A 19,854-nucleotide genomic window follows, 5' to 3' on the forward strand; every position below is an offset into this window, starting at 1 on the left:
CAGGGGAGGGGGGAAAGAACACTATGGGACAGGGGAGGGGGGGAAAGAACACTATGGGACAGGGGAGGGGGGGAAAGAACACTATGGGACAGGGGAGGGGGGGAAAGAACACTATGGGACAGGGGAGGGGGGGAAAGAACACTATGGGACAGGGGAGGGGGGAAAGAACACTATGGGACAGGGGAGGGGGGAAAGAACACTATGGGACAGGGGAGGGGGGGAAGAACACTATGGGACAGGGGAGGGGGGGAAAGAACACTATGGGACAGGGGAGGGGGGAAAGAACACTATGGGACAGGGGAGGGGGGAAAGAACACTATGGGATGGGGGCAGGAAAAGAACACTATGGGATGGGGGCAGGAAAAGAACACTATGGGATGGGGGCAGGAAAAGAACACTATGGGACAGGGGGAGGGCAGGAAAAGAACACTATGGGACAGAGGAGGGCAGGGTGAAAAGAACACTATGGGACAGGGGAGGGCAGGGTGAAAAGAACACTATGGGACAGGGGAGGGCAGGGTGAAAAGAACACTATGGGACAGGGGAGGGCAGGGTGAAAAGAACACTATGGGACAGGGGAGGGCAGGGTGAAAAGAACACTATGGGACAGGGGAGGGCAGGGTGAAAAGAACACTATGGGACAGGGGAGGGCGGAGAAAAGAACACTATGGGACAGGGGAGGGTGGAAAAGCACACTCTGGGAGGGGGGGAAAGAACACTCTGGGACAGGGGAGGGGGGGAAAGAACACTATGGGACAGGGGAGGGGGGGAAAGAACATTATGGGACAGGGGAGGGGGGAAAGAACACTATGGGACAGGGGAGGGCAGGGTGAAAAGAACACTATGGGACAGGGGAGGGCGGAGAAAAGAACACTATGGGACAGGGGAGGGTGGAAAAGCACACTCTGGGAGGGGGGAAAGAACACTCTGGGACAGGGGAGGGGGGGAAAGAACATTATGGGACAGGGGAGGGGGGAAAGAACACTATGGGACAGGGGAGGGGGGAAAGAACACTATGGGACAGGGGAGGGGGGAAAGAACACTATGGGACAGGGGAGGGGGGAAAGAACACTATGGGACAGGGGAGGGGCGAAAGAACACTATGGGACGGGGAGGGGGGCAAGAACACTATGGGACAGGGGAGGGGGGGGAGAACACTATGGGACAGGGGAGGGGGGGGGAGAACACTATGGGACAGGGGAGGGGGGGAAAGAACACTATGGGACAGGGGAGGGCAGGGTGAAAAGAACACTATGGGACAGGGGAGGGCAGGGTGAAAAGAACACTATGGGACAGGGGAGGGCAGGGTGAAAAGAACACTATGGGACAGGGGAGGGCAGGGTGAAAAGAACACTATGGGACAGGGGAGGGCAGGGTGAAAAGAGCACTATGGGACAGGGGAGGGCAGGGTGAAAAGAACACTATGGGACAGGGGAGGGGGGAGAAAAGAACACTATGGGACAGGGGAGGGGGGAGAAAAGAACACTATGGGACAGGGGAGGGGGGAGAAAAGAACACTATGGGACCGGGGTTGGGCTGGAGGAACACGATGGGGGGAAGAACTCTACAGGACAGGGGGAGGGGGAAAAACATTATGGGACAGGGGGCGGGGGGAGGACACTATGGGATGGGGGGAAAGAACACTAAAAAAAGAGGGAGGGCAGAGGGACACTAGAGGGGGGAGAGATTAACATGAAGCGGGGGGACCACTAAGGGAGAAGGGAAGTTTTTCATATTAGATTAATTACATTTTCATTAAAAAGTCTAATATTAATAAAATTATAGGGATTTTTTTTTTTTTTTTATCATTTGGAGAAAAGTCGTTTTCGGCCAAGGGCATCCAGAATTTTCATTTCGGTGCATCCCTACTCTGCATGAAGATGCTAAACGCTCCCCACAGAGTGATGGTCCTGCAACGCTTGCAGGACCATAACAGGAAGCACGTCCAGTGGCTTTTTGCATTGAGCTGTGACAACATTTCCAGTGGCGGTCACTTTCTCAGTGTTTAAAATTGAGAAACTGTAGGGATAGTCTCCTTACACCAGAACTAAAACATTCTGATATTGTGGTTCTGGTGCTTTACATGTGAGCAAGTAGAAAACACAAAAGCAGATTTCTCTCGGGTGTTGCTACTTTCTTTTTTTGTGTGTTCACTTACTGTGTTTCCTAAAAAGACTCCATTAATGTTCATCTCCATGGTTAAAACCTTTAAAGGGACACTATAGTCACCGAACAACTTTAGCTTAATGAAGCAGTTTTGGTGTATAGAACATGCCCCTGCAGCCTCACTGCTCAATCCTCTGCCATTTAGGAGTTAAATCCCTTTGTTTATGAACCCTAGTCACACCTCCCTGCATGTGACTTGCACAGCCTTCCATAAACACTTCCTGTAAAAGGGAGCCCTTTTTAGGCTTTCTTTATTGCAAGTTCTGTTTAATTAAGATTTTTTTTATCCCCTGCTATGTTAATATCTTGCTAGACCCTGCAAGATCCTCCTGTATGTGATTAAAGTTCAATTTAGAGATTGAGATACAATTATTTAAGGTAAATTACATCTGTTTGAAAGTTAAACCAGTTTTTTTTTTCATGCAGGTCTGAAAAAACCCCAATTAAAAATAAATTGAAATGTAAAAATAAATGCTTTAATCCCGAACTGTGTGACTCCATCTTGGATCCCTGTCAATCATTGTATTCTTCTCTACCATTGAGCATAGTTAGTGGAAGACAGATAATTGAAACAATGCTTCTGCTGTTCTCACATATTCATTTAAAAAAAAATGTAATGTCTCTAATTTATTATAGTGTGTAATTTGTATTTATTCTGATCCCTACTGAGATTTACTTGGGCAGTAATAGTTTAAAGGAATCCAGATACATTGTTACATGTTCTGTTTGCGTTTATAGTTGTGTTGGAAAAAAGTATGGCATGTCTTACAGGTATACACAATTTACAAATCGCTCCCTTTTCACAGGTTTCCGAGGTGATTTTGCGGAATGGGGTCCAAATTCCTGCTGATGTTGTGGTTGCTGGAATAGGTCTGTATAATTTGAGAATTCTATGTGAACAAATATATCTATTACGTGAGTGTATAATATATGTATGTGGTTACAATGTAATGTAATCTCTTTATTAAAAGGGCACAGTAAGCACTATGACCTATACAGTGTATTGTTGTGATGCCAGGAGTCCATTGATGCTATGCCACTTTGCACGTCAAACTGCTTTCAAACCATTTGATATGCCTCTGCCCTAAAGAGACCTTATTAAGGACCAATTATGCACCATGACACATTTGTTGTAATGTAATTTTTTTAATTTATTTTTTGTTTAAATTTTCAACCTATCAGCCAGGAGACCGATCTGATCACAGTTAAAATAAATCCTGTATGTGAGTTGAAGGGTGAGTAGTAATCTTGAGAAGTTGCTATAGTTGGTGATCCCCCAAGTACTGTTGGTAGGTTTCTTGCCCTGACTGTCATGATCAAGGCCTAGTTATGTGTTTTTAAATGAACTATGTAGTCTGACTGGTTAAGATGTTGAAAGCAATTTTCGAAACAAACTTGTTGCAGGTTGGTTTCAAGTCTATATTTTGTACATTGTATTTATTAATCCACAATAGAAGGATTTCTTTTGTTGCTGATTGGTGGAGCTAGATAATTGCTTAAAATGATTTCCTAACCATAATTTTGTAAAGAAATGAAAGTGATCCAAATGTAAGACTTCTTACATATAAGTAAGGTAATGTAAAGCTGCATGTATCATTGTTATGATTATAGGGACACTATAGTCGCCAGAACAACTACAGCTTAATGTAGTTGTTCTGGTGAGTATAAACATTATATGCAGGCATTCATGCAAACACCGCCTTTTTATTAGAGAAAAGGCAGTGTTTAGATTACCCATAGGGATACCTCCAAGTGGCACTCCTCAGATGGCCACTGGAGGTGCTTCATGGCTCAGTGCTGCACAGTAGGTAGCACTGCCGTTCAGCATCTCCACGCACTGCATGGGGACGCTGAATTTTCCTCAGAGATGCATTGACTCAATGCATCTCTATGAGGAGGTGCTGATTGGACAAAATGGTGTTTGGCCCTGTCCCATGCCGATTTTAGCCAATCCAATGCTTTGGATTGTCTAAAAATCGGCAATTCTGATGTCACCAAGGGGGCAGGGCCAGCGACGGCGGACCCGCTAGGCGCTGAAAATAAAGTGAGTTTTATTAACTTTTAAGGGGGGATAAGCCACCTAAATGGTGGGTTTTGCACTATAGAGTCAGGAATACATTTTTGTGTTCCAGACCCAATAGTGTTCCTTTAAACCTGTAAAATGTATGCTCTTAAACCAGAATTGTAAAGAAAGGAGTGTCTACGTGTTAAAGCCTGATAACCCATTAATATTTATTTATATATAAAATATTTTACCAAGATGGATACACTGAGATTTCTCTCGTTTTCAAGTATGTCCTGGGTCCACAAAACATTGCATTGTTACAATAGGATACAATATTACAAAAAAGTACTATATATATATATATATATATATATATATATATATATATATATATAGTAAAATAGAAATCCATTGCACTCACTTATCAACTAAACAGCTACTTTGATGCTGACAGATTTGACTAGTTTTATTAAAAACACCTAATCTAGGCAAAAAATAATGGGGGTTAAGTTACACTATATGATCATACATTGCATAAGCCTGCCACAAATGTCAATGTACCCCATCTTTGGCAGGTTGTACTCTCACTGCCAACTGTCTACTAAATGAGCTACTCACTTGGGGAAATCCTTCCATCTCGAGTTCTCTGCAGTACAAGGCTTAAATAGGGTCCTGAGATGAGACACCTGTGACAGGGGGCGGTGCAAAACCAAGGAGCTGGCTAGACACCTAAATATATATATGGGAAAACAAGGGGCTGGCTGCACTCACCTAAACATGCTTAAATGGGGTGCTGCTGGGGGCCAGTAAGAACAGTAAAAATAGAAATCCAGCGCACTCGCTTATCAACTAAACAGCTACTTTGATGCTGACAGATTACACACATATATAAATTTACTATATAAAAGGTGATAAATATATTAAACCATGACAGGTGCCTTCTGTACTGAGGTATATTGCCATAGATCTCTTAAAAGATTTTAGATTGAATGAAGATTTGACTGTGTCCCTGAGGTTATTCCATAATTGCGGTGCTCTGTAGGAAAAGGAGGATCGAGCCACTTTATTTTTGTATTGCGGTATGCTTAATATCGTGCTAGTACTGGATCGAAGGTTATAGGAGGTCGGAACAGCCAGGGAGAGCATTCTACTCTGGTAGGGTGGGAGCTTCCCAGAAATACTCTTATGCTCAAGGCTGGAAAGATGAAGCGTCCGTTGGTATTCCAGCGACAGCCAGTTTAGCTCTTTCAAAATGTCACAGTGGTGGGTAAAGTAATTACATTCTAGTACAAAGTGGCAGAACGAATTATATAACATATTAAGTTTATGAAGGTGGGTTTGCGGTGCGGTTGCATACACTACATCCCCATAATCAATGGCATTAGCATTTGTTGCACTGTTTCCTTACAGTAGGGCTTAGGCAGGATTTGTTTCTGTACAGGGCACTTAGTTTTGGGTAAAGTTTTGAAGAGATTTTTTTCAATGTGAAGGCCAAAGGATAGATTAGGGTCTAGCAACATACCTATATATTTAAAATAGCAGACTGCTGTCAGTGTGCTGTTTGAATTTGTTCTGATACACAATTGTTGATTTTGTAGTTTACTTAATTTAGGTACAGTTCCAAAGATTATTGTAAAGTTTTTGTCAGTGTTTAGGAAGATTTTGTTATCCGCTATCCACTTTTCTACCTCTGTGAATTGGTTTTGGAGCACAGCCTCAAGCTGCGGCAGTTTGGCTTTACTAGCGTAGTTTACAGTGTTGTCTGCATACATGTGTTCAATTTAGGATTTGCAGATAATTTATAAATAATGTAAATAGCAGGGGGCCGAGTATGAAGCCTTGGGGAACACCACACGTGACTGCAAGAGGCAGGGAAGCACTATCAGATATGGCCACATATTGCAATCGGTCTGAAACATACGATTCATGGAGCCAGTACGCTTGAACTTTGACCACAGTGAATCTCTAAATTGGTACATTTGAATGAGGTCAGCTGTAACCCAGGGAGGGGTGTGCCCCTTTAACTTGAACTTAACGCAGAGGGGCATGCAAATTCCAAACATACAAGAGCTCAGACTGAAAAAATGCAATTGCAGAGTCTAGGTCTTGTATTAGACTTAATCTGTGCCACGGTATGTTCTTGAGATCATTTAAAAAGGATTTAAGATTAAATTTGAACCCAATCAGAATCTCACTGCTACATTATTAAAAAAAACAAAAAAAACTTTACTGTTAGCTTTCAAGGTTAAAATATAATTGATTAAATAATTCTGAAGAAGAATTGTCGATATATCAATGAAACCATTGGACGCTTACAGAATTCAACATCAAAAATGACTCGATAAACCACAGAAAACACTTTGCAAAGTTGGGTATTGGTTATTTTACAAAGCGTTTGCACATCTACAGGAAAACATCCTTTGAGTTGGTGACTTGCATAAGAGAAGATGTAGGTTAATCAGTTTCATCAAATAAAGCACAAATAAACACTGTTATAGTCAAACTCTATAACCCAACAAATACACCTTTACACTACACAAAAATTATCATATGGACGCCTGAATACAACCGGTAAATTACACTTTTGTTACCCATTGTCGCTACTGGTTTATAAATGTGGTCAAACAGACAAATTAGATCTGTTGAAGATGGATCCCTTTATTTTTGTCTTAAAGTATTGACCTCGATCATATAATTACGGGTAACAATTGGGGTTAAGTTTTTTTTTGGACATTTTTTTATTTTTTGCAGGTATATAGGGGTACAGAAGAGAAGGGGGTGTTACGGGGGGAGGGTGGTGGGGGGGGAAACCAACGGTTGGTCCCCCACACATTTACAGATTGAACATATTGAACAGAAAACCTTGCACATCGTACATTATATTTCCTTTCGTATATCATACAATCCCCAAGTGAACCTCTTGTTGTTTCACGTCTAGGTGGAGGACCCATATGTGGGAGGTCTTCGTCTGATGTCGTCAATGCTATATGGGTCGTGCTTAGCCCAAGGGTTGTTAAGGCCTGTGCAATTACTATGCCCGTTGTGGGCTACGTGCGGGTGGTTGTGAAAATTAGACAGGTGTGTGTGGGGTATGGGTTGGGGGTTGGGCAGGCTGGGGGGAGGCAAGAAAGGGAGTAGCAAGATTCCTTTTGCCCATTATCTTCACGAGGGCATGATGTTTGTTGTGTGTGGTTTCCAGATGTCCCAAGTTTTGTGTCAGGGTTCTGCGTTAGGTCGTGTTCGTCTTGCCATCAGTTCATAGTTGCAGTTGGTGTCTACTGTGTGTATGCATTGTGCAATTGTGGGTGGATTTGTGTCTTTCCAGTGTCTACTGATTTCTGTAAGGGCTGCGATAAGTATTTGGTATAATATGTATTGTTGCATTCTTTGCAAGCCTTTTGGGGGTAGAATGAGTAGAAATGTTTCCGGCTTGAGAGGAATTTGTGTGCCTGTGCATTGTTGTGTGAGATTTTGAACAGCTTGCCAGTAGGCCTGGAGTTTGTCACATTGCCACCAGGTGTGCAGCATCGTGCCTTTTTGGGTTTGGCACCTCCAGCAGGTGTCTGATGTATTCGGGTAGCTGTTTTTGAGACGGGTGGGGACTAGGTACCATCTATATAGTACTTTGCGCGATAGTTCGACGTGTGTTGCGCACAGGGTCATTCGTTTTTGGGCTTGAATTATTGTTCTCCATTGTGTTTCTGTTAATTTGTATTTAAATTCTCTCTCCCATGTGGACTTGAATAGAAGGGATTCTATGTTGCATGTTTTATGTTCTGAGGCATAGATTGTGGAAATAAGTTTTTGTTGGTGGTTTGATGCTCAGACAGATCCTCTCCACCTCCGCGGGGGGTGGTTACGTTTGTTTTTAAAGGAACACATGTATTCCCGACCCTATAGTGTTGAAACCACCATCTAGCCCCCCCTAAATATCGCAAAATCTTACCTCTATTGCAGTCTGCAGCTGGCTCTGCCCCTGATCTGCCTGCTTGGCTGACATCATGTCAGTTGTCTTGAGCGAATCACAATGCTTTCACATTGGATTGGCTGGGCTTGTCAAGGAGGAAGATCGGGGTAGAGCCAGCCCAAGCCAAACACAGCCTTAGCCAATCAGCATCTTCTCATAGAGATGCATTGAATCAATGCATCTCTATGAGGAACGTTCAGTGTCTCCACGCAGAGGGTGGAGACACTGAATGGCTTTGCTGCATCTCATCTAGGAAGCACCTCTAGCAGCCATATGATGAGTGGCTAGTGGAGGTGTCCCTAATCTGTAATGTAAACAACGTCTTTTCTCTGAAGATACATTGTTTACTGCAAAAAGCCTGCATGGGCTGACTATACTTACCAGAACAAATACAATAGGTTGTAGTTGTTCTAGTGACTACAGTGTACCTTTAAGTCTAATGATTTCCAGTCTCAGTGGCTGGCAGGAAAAAAAATGTGATGTCTTTGGACTATGATCATAGAATAACACCCATAACTGAAATGTTCTTGATTTAATACCATTGCTGCATTGTGATCTACCTCGTTTAAAAAAAATATATATAATATGGGCCACAAATGGTTAAATCTACATAACTCTGTTGGTGTACCTATATGGAAGCATTTCAAGTTAGATTCCTTGCATAGTCAATTCAGTCTTCCATCCCATCTGTCTGCAATAGATAATATGAATTCATTTGAGTTGAATAAAAAGAACATCCATTCTCAGAACTTACGAGTTAGAGAGATTTTAATATATATTTTTTGGAAATATACTCACTGTCTTGTTTAATTTTTTTTTTTTTTTGTGCCTACAGGTGTCACTCCTGTATCTAGTTTCTTGAAAGGATACAAAGTAGCTGTGGATAGAAGAGGAGCCATATATGTAGATGAGGTACATGTTGTGCTCACGGTAGATGCAGTTAAAGGCAAAATCTACGAGTCTGTTTACATAGCAATTGGTCCAGTATTCTAGCCTGATAGAGAGCTTAACACATATAGTAGGATGACTGTGGTTGAATGTTAATACATTTAAATTGCACTGCAAAAATATAATAAGTATGACATTATAAATTGTAGCTTGTAAGAAATATATGAACTGCAACATTAAAAAAACAAATTGAAAATGCACACTAGCTAATACCATGAGGAATAGAACCTGTCGTAGTACGGAGAATACACAATTCAAATACAGTGATAATGTGCGTTGGCAATCTCAGTCAGACTAAAAAGCCGTCTCCGGGCTCCAGTTTAAAAATTTAGAATCTAATTTTCATTTAATTCCCTTTAAAAATGAATCCTAGAATTCTGACCTGATGGTGACCTCACATAGACAAGATAGATACAAAAAAATGGGATACAGCTGGATATCTAGAATAAAAAAAAAATAACAAATAATAATGCAACACTGTATGGGGATATTAACAGTGCCCCCACTCTGTATGGAACTCACAAACTCCAGATGAAAAGAAACACCTTAAAGGACCACTCTAGTGCCAGGAAAACATACTCGTTTTCCTGGCACTAGAGTGCCCTGAGGGTGCCCTCCAGATGAAAAAAACGCCTTAAAGGAACACTATAGTCACCTAAATTACTTTAGCTAAATAAAGCAGTTTTAGTGTATAGATCATTTCCCCTGCAATTTCATTGCTCAATTCACTGTAATTTAGGAGTTAAAGGAACACTATAGTCACCTAAATTACTTTAGCTAAATAAAGCAGTTTTAGTGTATAGATCATTCCCCCTGCAATTTCATTGCTCAATTTACTGTCATTTAGGAGTTAAATCACTTTATTGTTTATGCAGCCCTAGGCACACCTCCCCCTGGCTATGATTGACAGAGCCTGCATGAAAAAAAAAAAAAAACGGTTTCACTTTCAAACAGATGTAATTTACCTTAAATAATTGTATCTCAATCTCTAAATTGAACTTTAATCCCATACAGGAGGCTATTGCAGGGCCTAGCAAGCTATTAACATAGCAGGGGATAAGAAAATCTTAATTAAACAGAACTTGCAATAAAGAAAGCCTAAATAGGGCTCTCTTTACAGGAAGTGTTTATGGAAGGCTGTGCAAGTCACATGCAGGGAGGTGTGACTAGGGTTCATAAACAAAGGGGTTTAACTCCTAAATGGCAGAGGATTGAGCAGTGAGGCTGCAGGGGCATGTTCTATACACCAAAACTGCTTCATTAAGCTAAAGTTGTTCAGGTGACTATAGTGTCCCTTTAATTAAACAGAACTTGCAATAAAGAAAGCCTAAATAGGGCTCTCTTTACAGGAAGTGTTTATAGAAGGCTGTGCAAGTCACATGCAGGGAGGTGTGACTAGGGTTCATAAACAAAGGGATTTAACTCCTAAATGGCAGAGGATTGAGCAGTGAAATTGCAGGGGAATGATCTATACACTAAAACTGCTTTATTTAGCTAAAGTAATTTAGGGCATGTTCTATACACCAAAACTGCTTCATTAAGCTAAAGTTGTTCAGGTGACTATAGTGTCCCTTTAAAGTTGCCTTCCCTACCAAGGGAGGTCTCGATCCTCAATCAGCTTATCGCTCTCTGGATCAAAATCAGGAATCAGGTAGGTAAGTATAAATCGGTTTATTCAGTATAAAATCCAATAAAAGAATGGTAGTTAAAAAACAGTGGTATATCACCGGTCCTATGCTTTTCGTTTCCTTAGAAACTTCCTCAGGGACCACTTTCTGTGCAATTACAATCATAAAACATCATCAGTAACCATGAAATATCCTATCCATTCCTTCACACCCTCTTCTTAAATAGGGATATTTCTGATTTCCTCCGGTGTGTTCAGGGGGGATTTCTTCTAATCCGCCAATTGGTTTATCTTGTTTCTCCTCCCCACCGATGTTCTCAGTTGTTTCAATTACCGCCGTGAGCTTCTCCGTGTATCTGTTTTACATCCGGCTTGCGTTCCACTTCCTCCTTCAGTGCGTTCCAAATTTTAGCAAAATATAATCTTTTCATTTTTAAACGGCTTTAATGCATGTAATTAGATGGAAATTTAAATCAGTACATATATCAGTAAAAGTGGTATATGTACTGATTTAAATTTCCATCTAATTACATGACCGAGAGACAAACTGAGGAAGTTTCTAAGGAAACGAAACGCGTAGGACCGGTGATAATTCCACTGGTTTTTTTTTACCACTATTCTTTTATTGGATTTTATCATGAATAAACCGATTTATACTTACTTACCCGATTCCTTATTTTGATCCAGAGAGCGATAAGCTGATTGAGGATCCAGACCTCCCTTGGTAGGGAAGGCAACTTTAAAGGACCACTCTAGGCACCCAGACCACTTCAGCTTAATGAAGTGGTCTGGGTGCCAGGTCCTTCTAGGATTAACCCATTTTTTCATAAACATAGCAGTTTCAGAGAAACTGCTATGTTTGTGAATGGGTTAAGCCTTCCCCTATGAGACAGCCACTAGAGGCGCTTGCGTGATTCTCACTGTGATTTTCACAGTGAGAGCACGCAAGCGTCCATAGGAAAGCATTATGAATGCTTTCCTATGTGACCGGCTGAATGCGCGCGCGCAGCTCTTGCCGTGCGTGCGCATTCAGCCAACGGGGAGGAGAAGAGGAGGATCAGAGGAGGAGAGCTCTCCGCCCACCGCTGGAAAAAGGTAAGTTTTAAACACTTTACCCTTTCCAAAGCCCGGCGGGAGTGGGTCCCTGAGGGTGGGGGCACCCTCAGGGCACTCTAGTGCCAGGAAAACGAGTATGTTTTCCTGGCACTAGAGTGGTCCTTTAAGGTGTTTCTTTTCATCTGGAGTTTGTGAGTTCCATACAGAGTGGGGGCACTGTTAATATCCCCATACAGTGTTGCACTATTATTTGTTATTTTTTATTCTAGATATGCAGCTGTATCCCATTTTTTGGTATCCATCTTGCCCAAGATTTGAGTATTATCTTTGGGGTCCCTGAGAGCCAAGGCACAGAAAAATAATTTTGGTCATAGACCATGGGAGGTGTGAGACCATTTAGGACCTGTAAAGCCTTGCGCAGTAAGTTGGCGCTATATAAATGCCAGTAATAACATTATAATATATTGTTATATATTAATATAACCACCCTTAAAATTAGACCAATTTCATACAGTAGAGATAATCCAATTATCAATATGGCTAAAATTTGCCATTCATATGCTAGGAAAAAGGTCGTCAGTCTCTTGCAATTTTGCACAATTTAGTGAATTTCCTTTGAATATTTTCCTTATTATTAATTTATTGAAGGTGATATCCAAGACTTGTAATTGAAGGAAAGAAACTGTAGCTATGGTCATGTATTTATCTTAAATCAGACTGTAGCCTGTATTCTAACAAAAAATATATTGGTCGATCAAGTGTACAACAAATATCAATCGATTTTTCCCAATCATTTTTATATTTATATAATTTTTTTGTTTCATTTTTCCTAGTTTATGCGTACCAGTGTTCCTGATGTGTTTGCAGCTGGGGACGTTGTATCATTCCCCCTTGCTATGATGGAGGGACACAGAGTTAACATTGGACATTGGCAGATGGCGCACTCTCATGGTACGAAGCACTTTAAAGGAGGGAGTAATCTCTCAGGTCTGAAGGACCAATTCCATAGTTTTTTCACCATAAAAAGACATTGAGATGGCATAAAAAGACCAGATTAGGTTACAAAATCGTGCAAGGGATTTTAGTAACAAAACTAAATATTTTAACCCCTTAATGACACAACTTCTGGAATAAAAGGGAATCATGACGGAATATATCCGTCGCCTGTCCTTCAGGGGTTTTAAAGGGATGCCCTTTGCACCAAAGCTACATCATCTCTTTGAGAAATGGCAATGTTTGCCTAAACCATATGAGACTGACAGCCTCTAGAGGCAATCATTTATTGAATACCTTTTTAGCACCTTCATGTTCAGCATAATAATGTATCTGATGCTTATCATAGAAACAGAGAGAGATTCATCTATAAAAAGCATTGGACAGAACAAAAAAATCTGAATTAATGACTATCAGAGACAGATCAACAGCAAAGAGAAAAGTCTCCAAGCACTGGACATACAAAGTTTAATGTTTGTGTGTTTTTGTTTATTTTCCTTAAAGCTGGGGACTATTTCAGTTTTAGGATTCTAAATGGTCTGTACAGTGTTTCTTTGGTGTTGAAGTGCCTTTAGTGGTCAGTTTTGCAATAAGTGTACCAAAGACCTGAGATCAGGGAGATGAGGAGAGAACAGAGAAATCTTATTTAAGAGAAGGTATAATTAGGAAAATGAAATCCACCATGTTTTCTAGAACACACATGATTTATACGAATTGATGGGCAACATGCAGAAAGTGCTGCCCTGCAGTATGTAGAAGTCGCATGCTGCAGGTAGTAAGTCAGTTAATAAAACCAATCCACATGATAAAAGTATCTGTTTCTTGGAAAACATGGTAGATGCGGCAACACAAAGTATAGTACATTTAGAGTACAATGCAATTTTGTCCACCAGATGGCCTTGTAGAGCTCATAAAGCTGTCCCTCCCCACCATCTCATATCAAACTTGTTTCACGTGAGGTGCTTTGCAGTTACAAGACATCGTGACAATAGGTTCAATGTAAATGGTAAACTTGTGTCTTTAACCCCTTAAGGACCAAACTTCTGGAATAAAAGGGAATCATGACATGTCACACATGTCATGTGTCCTTAAGGGGTTAAAGAACCACTAAAGTTACCCAGTCCACTTCATCTCAGTGGAGGTGTGTGTAAATCTAAATAAATATTTACAGAATTGACCTCTATGATAACGTAACTCCGCACGTTACTGTGAGTTTTACTGCTGGAGAGCTCTCTGATACCCTCATACACATTGTGCAACCGTAATAAACCTCACAGCAACCGGTACAGCTTATTGATGTATGGTCCGGATGTCTACTGCAGAGATCCACAGCAAAGACTCGCAGCTGACACTGCTCCACAGCAACTGGGAATTATTTGTAGATTATACCTGGAACATTGTTTTCTTAATTCAAAGAGATACTTTGGAAGAAGCATTAACTAAATGGAAGCTTTGTGTGTTTACAGGCCGGATAGCTGCTCTCAACATGTTGAATAAACGCGTACCTCTGAATTCTGTACCCTACTTCTGGACATCTCTCCTTGGAAAGAGCATCCGGTATGCAGGTGTGTCCTCTGATAAATAAACCCATAATGTAAAAGCTAGCACAATGTATAGATGGAATTTTATGCTGTTTGTGAAGAGCTAAAGTTGTTCTGGGTTTTTTGGGAAGAGTTAAATGTAGGTTTGGGAGAGGAGTATAGGAAAGAGTGACAGAAGTTGCTTGAGTCAGATTCCAATGCTGTGGCTATCAAGCCAGCATGTCAGCACATTATGGGACACGTTCCCACCCACAGTCAGTCGTATGGGAAGAGGGGGATGTAGGAGGTACTAGGCGTGGACATCCTTTAGGGCAATAACCAAGAAATCAGCATGTTGGCTGCACCAGGGCATGTTAGACAGGAGGTAAGGAAAGCATTAACATCTAGAACAAATAAATCTTCACTATGATCAATCATATATTCATCGCCATAAGAGATGTAAAAAGGTTAAAGCAGACCTATCAATACCATTTGCTTTAATACTAATGGGAGGGATAAAACCTTTTGCTGAAATTGTCTAGTGAGAAAATAGCCCTTCAGTACAAAGTAACTAAAGTTAGAGTCCATATGAAGTCTACCATAGATTGTAAGCTCGTTTGAGCAGTATCTTCCTCACCTCTCTCTGATTATAAAGTGCTGCGGATTAGGCGCTATATAATTACTAATAATCAACTAAAAGTCTTTATTTGAAACTTTATGAATTCTATTTGTTCATAATGTATCTTTTTTGCAGGGTATGGAGAAGGATACACAGAGATTATAATGAAAGGAAATCTGCAGGATCTAAAGTTTCTTGCCTTTTATATCAAGTAAGTGTATATTTCTTCACTTTTTATACATCTTACATTGCTGACACAATTCATTGGCCATTGTTAGATTTATGGATTTTTTATCTTTTTTTTTTATTTTTTTGCAGGGATGATTTTGTTGTTGCAGTGTCAAGTATGAACTTTGACCCTGTAGTATCACAGATAGCAGAAATTATGCTCTCTGGTAGGCGATTTACTAAGAAAGAGGTGCTGTAAGTATCACAATATGCATTTCACTTCTTGCACTTTTTGGGGATGTTTAGTACCGTATTTATCGGCGTATAACAAGCACCTCATTTTTAGAAAGAAATTCCAGGAAATTTCCCCCCTCCCATAGTATCCCCCCCCCCCCTCATCCCATAGTGTTCCCCCCTCATCCCATAGTGTCCCCCCCCTTCCCATAGTATTCCCCCCCTCCCATAGTATTCTCTCCCCCTCCCCTCCCATAGTATTCTCCCCCCCTCCCCTCCCATAGTATTCTCCCCCCCTCCCCTCCCATAGTATTCTCCCCCCCTCCCCTCCCATAGTATTCTCCCCCCCGCCCATAGTATTCTCCCCCCCGCCCATAGTATTCTCCCCCTCCCCTCCCATAGTATTCTCCCCCTCCCCTAGTATTCTCCCCCCTCCCCTCCCATAGTGTACTTCCCCCCCCTCCCCTCCCCTCCCATAGTGTACTTCCCCTCCTCCCCTCCCATAGTGTACTTCCCCTCCTCCCCTCCCATAGTGTACTTCCCCACCCCTCCCCTCCCATAGTGTACTTCCCCACCCCTCCCCTCCCATAGTGTACTTCCCCCCCTCCCCTCCCATAGTGTACTTCCCCCCCTCCCCTCCCATAGTGTACTTCCCCCCCCTCCCCTCCCATAGTGTACTCCCCCCCCTCCCATCCCATAGTGTACTCCCCCCCCCTCCCATCCCATAGTGTACTTCCCCCCCCCTCCCCTCCCATAGTGTACTTCCCCCCCCTCCCCTCCCCTAGTGTACTTCCCCCCCCTCCCCTCCCCTAGTGTACTCCCCCCCCTCCCATCCCATAGTGTACTCCCCCTCCCCCCTCCCATAGTGTACCTCCCCCCTCCCATAGTGTACTTCCCCTCCCATAATTACTTACCTGTCCTGAAGCGTGGGCCGGCTTCACAGCTTGCACCGCGGTACAGGAACTTTAATTTCATGTTCTGGTTTCCGGCGGGACTGAAAGGAAGTGTGCACACTATTGTGCACACTTCCTTTCAGTCCTGCCGGAAACCGGAACATGAAATTAAAGTTCCTGTACCGCGGTGCAAGCTGTGAAGCCGGCCCACGCTTCAGGACAGGTAAGTAATTATGGGATATCGGCGTATAACACGCACCCACGATTTTTCCCCTATTTTCAGGGGGGAAAAGTGCGTGTTATACGCCGATAAATACGGTACATGCGTATATCAGGAGAGATAGCAGTGTTTTGCAGTCCAGGATCCCCCGACTCTGTACATCTGCTTAATTTCAAACTATTTAAGAGTGGTTTGATATAAATGGTGTTATCGTGGAGAGGGACAGTTTTATGAAAAAGACCACCTCCATCTTGATTGCATTGATAATATGGAATTTACATAAATATACTTGACTATCTATACATAGATATATAATCAGGATTAAGGCCTCACTGACGGAACATATCTTTGTTTTTGTCGTTTGGACCATAATATACCTTACTGTGTACTTGGGGGCTGGTGACCTCCCACACAGAGCTGCAGTGTATCAAGATGCTAGAGTGCAGCACTCTACTAGCTTGTTGTATAATCAGGGCTAGTAAAACAAGGTGGAGCTCATGGCACATATTCTGCTCTAAGTATTGGAGCTTAGAATAACCCTGGTTTGGTTGGATGCTTGTTCTAGACAGGATCCAAGAAGCTTATGTGTCATGTAAATGGTGTGGTGTCTTGTTCTGCTTTTCCATAAGAAATAACAGTGCCATGGAATTCCTAATCCAAGGATATGCAACTTTTGGCACTCCAGATTTTATGGATTACATCTCCTCTGTTGCTTTCCGAGCAGTATGGGAGCTGTAGCCCACAACAGCGAAAGTGCAGAAGATTGCCTGTTCCTTTCCTAACATATGTTAGATTTCACATGAGCAGCAGAACAGGTATACAGAAAGAGGGGGAGCAAGTGTTCACATGAAGAGGTCTCCAATCCTCGGTAAACTATAACATAATCAAAGTCTTTGTTACTTGAATCCAACTTCCCATCGGGGATTTGCTTAGCTCTGGTGGTTATTGCTGGGAATTAAACCATGCAAGGATTTGTACCAGTCAGAGCAGGGTCACTTCTTTTAACCTGCCGTCTCCAATCACCATCCAGCCAGAAGCAGAATCACTTGCAATCTAGACACTTAAATGCTTTAAAAATTCTGCAAGTATTGCTGTTGACCCGAAATAAAGTATCATACAGAAAAATGAAAAGCTAAACAGAAGCAGTCAGTGAACAGATTATATAATGGTTGCTGTTGCGAGTGCTCCAAATATAACACCATAATTGCCTTAATAGAGGACAACTTTTAGTAATTACAAGTAGGGAATATAGAATGTAGTCCTTTGCCTTCAGAATGCATGATTCATGGGGTATGGGACATGATTGTTTGAACAGTGGTTCTCAAACCAGGGTTTATGGTTTGAAGGGGGGGTTCAAATGGAGATACTCACAAAACCTGGACTGTTGGTGGGTCTTGAGGACTGGTTTGAAAAACACTGGTTTTGAGTGTTACATCCGATCACTATGGAAGGCACAGATGCTGTATCTTGCTGGAGTTTGAGTTCTCGGATGTCTGTATCTGTTCAAACTCATTTACCAACAATTGATCATCCACAGGGAGTAACTTTACCAGTAACTAACCCAAAACTTTGTAGCAGTTTCCTTTTTCATTTTCACAAATGTGTCGATATCTTGTGGCTTGACCTAGTCAGGACATTGGGAGCAATGTAAAAATACAGCCTGCTTACATAAAAGCCTTAGCAATGAGTGATCTTAAAATTTTTGCATTTGTTCTTAAATTGGCAAATTTCAACATTTTACTGATTTCCTGAACAGTTAGGTTCAGATTATCATCATCTGTTCCACTACCTGTTTCAATATAAGCCTGATTGGGTCATGTCTAATTCTGTACTTCTAAAAATAAAAGTGACTAACTCATGCTTACAACAAATTACCTTCCACAGAACAGTACATGGTGTTTCATGTTTGCCTGCTGCATAATTATGTTCAAGGCTAACAAATTACTCTTTACAGGAAAGAAGACTTCATGGACTTTGGAATCTCCATTTAACTAGTCCAGAAAACCACTTCAAGCAAGTGCCTTGTTTGTCTTTGAAAGTTGCCCACAATCACGAATTATTATGGGTACATACAGTACCTGCACTGCTATTAAGATTTGTAGGGTTAATTACTAAAGTGTGAACTAATGGGAATGCAGTGTGAATTTAAAATCTTGGAAAATTCTCCAAGTTGGCCATAAGTTTTAAATGCATTCTGAATTAATTCACTGTAGTGAATAACCCTGTTCGTATACTACAGCTCCGTATCTGCACAATGCCACATTGGGTTGAAGTAATAAGACAGACTGTGTAAATGTAAAGTGCAGGTTTCATTTTCACTTGAATATACAATACTGTATCCACATTTCTTGATGTTCAACATTCCATGCCATTCTAAAGATAGTGTTTTAATGCATTTTGGTGTTAGCACAGTTAAAAATCACTGCTCACACTGGGGAGACCCAGGTGTCCGATGCCTGGAGCCATATTTAGTACCCTTGACTGACAGGTGCGCTACATGCAGCTCTCAAAGTTAAGTCACTGCGGCAGAGCAATTGTGTTCAGTGTGGTGATTCTTAGCCTGCCTAGCACTGATCAGCAGGGGCAGAATGTAGGAGCTGCAGCATGAGAGGGAGACCTACCTTTCATGCTGCAATATGTCAGAGTAAAGCACTCTGCACTGTGTGAGTTGGAAAATACCTCTTCTTCAGCTTCTGTCAGTAGAGGGAACAGAGTTAGGGGTAAGTTTAGGGAAGGTGTGTGGTTAGTTAGCAGCATAGGGTAGGATTGGTGTTAACTTCCAAAAATAAAATTTCAATCCTAGACATGAGGAATTTCACAAGCAGTACTGATAAATGAATACATTTTAAGTAACAAATTTTAGTTGCATTTTATGTGTACAATTATAATCCAAATGGAGGGAGGGGGGAGTGTTTTTACCCTCTCCCATATTTATAATTTTATTAATAAATACTTAGTGTTTGGTATATACATAGGAAATTAAGAGCCATTTCTGTCCTTTAAAATACAAACTGAATTTGTTGGCGCTATTATTAATGTGTGGGTGCACTTTAAGAGAAACCCTTAAATTATGATGGAACAAACCATTGAGCAAATTCCATGGTCCACCTTCCCAGACTTTGTAAACTGCTTCTGCCCTTAAGGAGTTAGAAAGAATAACTCTGATCAGTTTTATTTAATGTTTTATTAAGATACATGCATATATTGACACCAGAATTTTCAGTGAGTAGTAAAATACAAATCCTTCAACAAAATAAATTAAAGATCTTTGATATCAAAAATGTCGCACTCTAAAGTCATATTTTTTTTTTTTTTTTGCCAAGGTAAGTTAGGAATCACTATTATAAGGCATTTTCCTAGAAGGCACTCGAAGGCTCAGTAAGAATGTTAATGAGCTTGTTACTGCAGCAGCTTGTTCTTCAGATGAGCTGGAGCACT

General features: G+C 41.5%; 1 protein-coding gene across 3 annotated transcripts in view; it reads left to right on the top strand.

Annotated features, from left to right (window-relative positions):
* Nucleotides 1-19,318, top strand: part of LOC134604089 (apoptosis-inducing factor 3-like) — a 53,413-nt gene extending 34,095 nt beyond the window's left edge. For all 3 annotated transcript variants that reach the window (XM_063449931.1, XM_063449932.1, XM_063449933.1), the window contains 7 exons: nucleotides 2,973-3,036; nucleotides 8,974-9,050; nucleotides 12,603-12,720; nucleotides 14,229-14,327; nucleotides 15,037-15,112; nucleotides 15,220-15,324; nucleotides 18,371-19,318. In XM_063449931.1, the coding sequence (XP_063306001.1) occupies nucleotides 2,973-3,036; nucleotides 8,974-9,050; nucleotides 12,603-12,720; nucleotides 14,229-14,327; nucleotides 15,037-15,112; nucleotides 15,220-15,324; nucleotides 18,371-18,407 (576 nt within the window). In that variant the 3' untranslated portion in view covers nucleotides 18,408-19,318. The remainder of the gene's footprint in view (nucleotides 1-2,972; nucleotides 3,037-8,973; nucleotides 9,051-12,602; nucleotides 12,721-14,228; nucleotides 14,328-15,036; nucleotides 15,113-15,219; nucleotides 15,325-18,370) is intronic.
* The last annotated feature ends 536 nt before the right edge of the window (nucleotides 19,319-19,854 follow it).

The sequence above is a fragment of the Pelobates fuscus genome, chromosome 1 (assembly GCF_036172605.1).
Source record: "Pelobates fuscus isolate aPelFus1 chromosome 1, aPelFus1.pri, whole genome shotgun sequence".
NCBI lineage: Eukaryota > Metazoa > Chordata > Amphibia > Anura > Pelobatidae > Pelobates > Pelobates fuscus.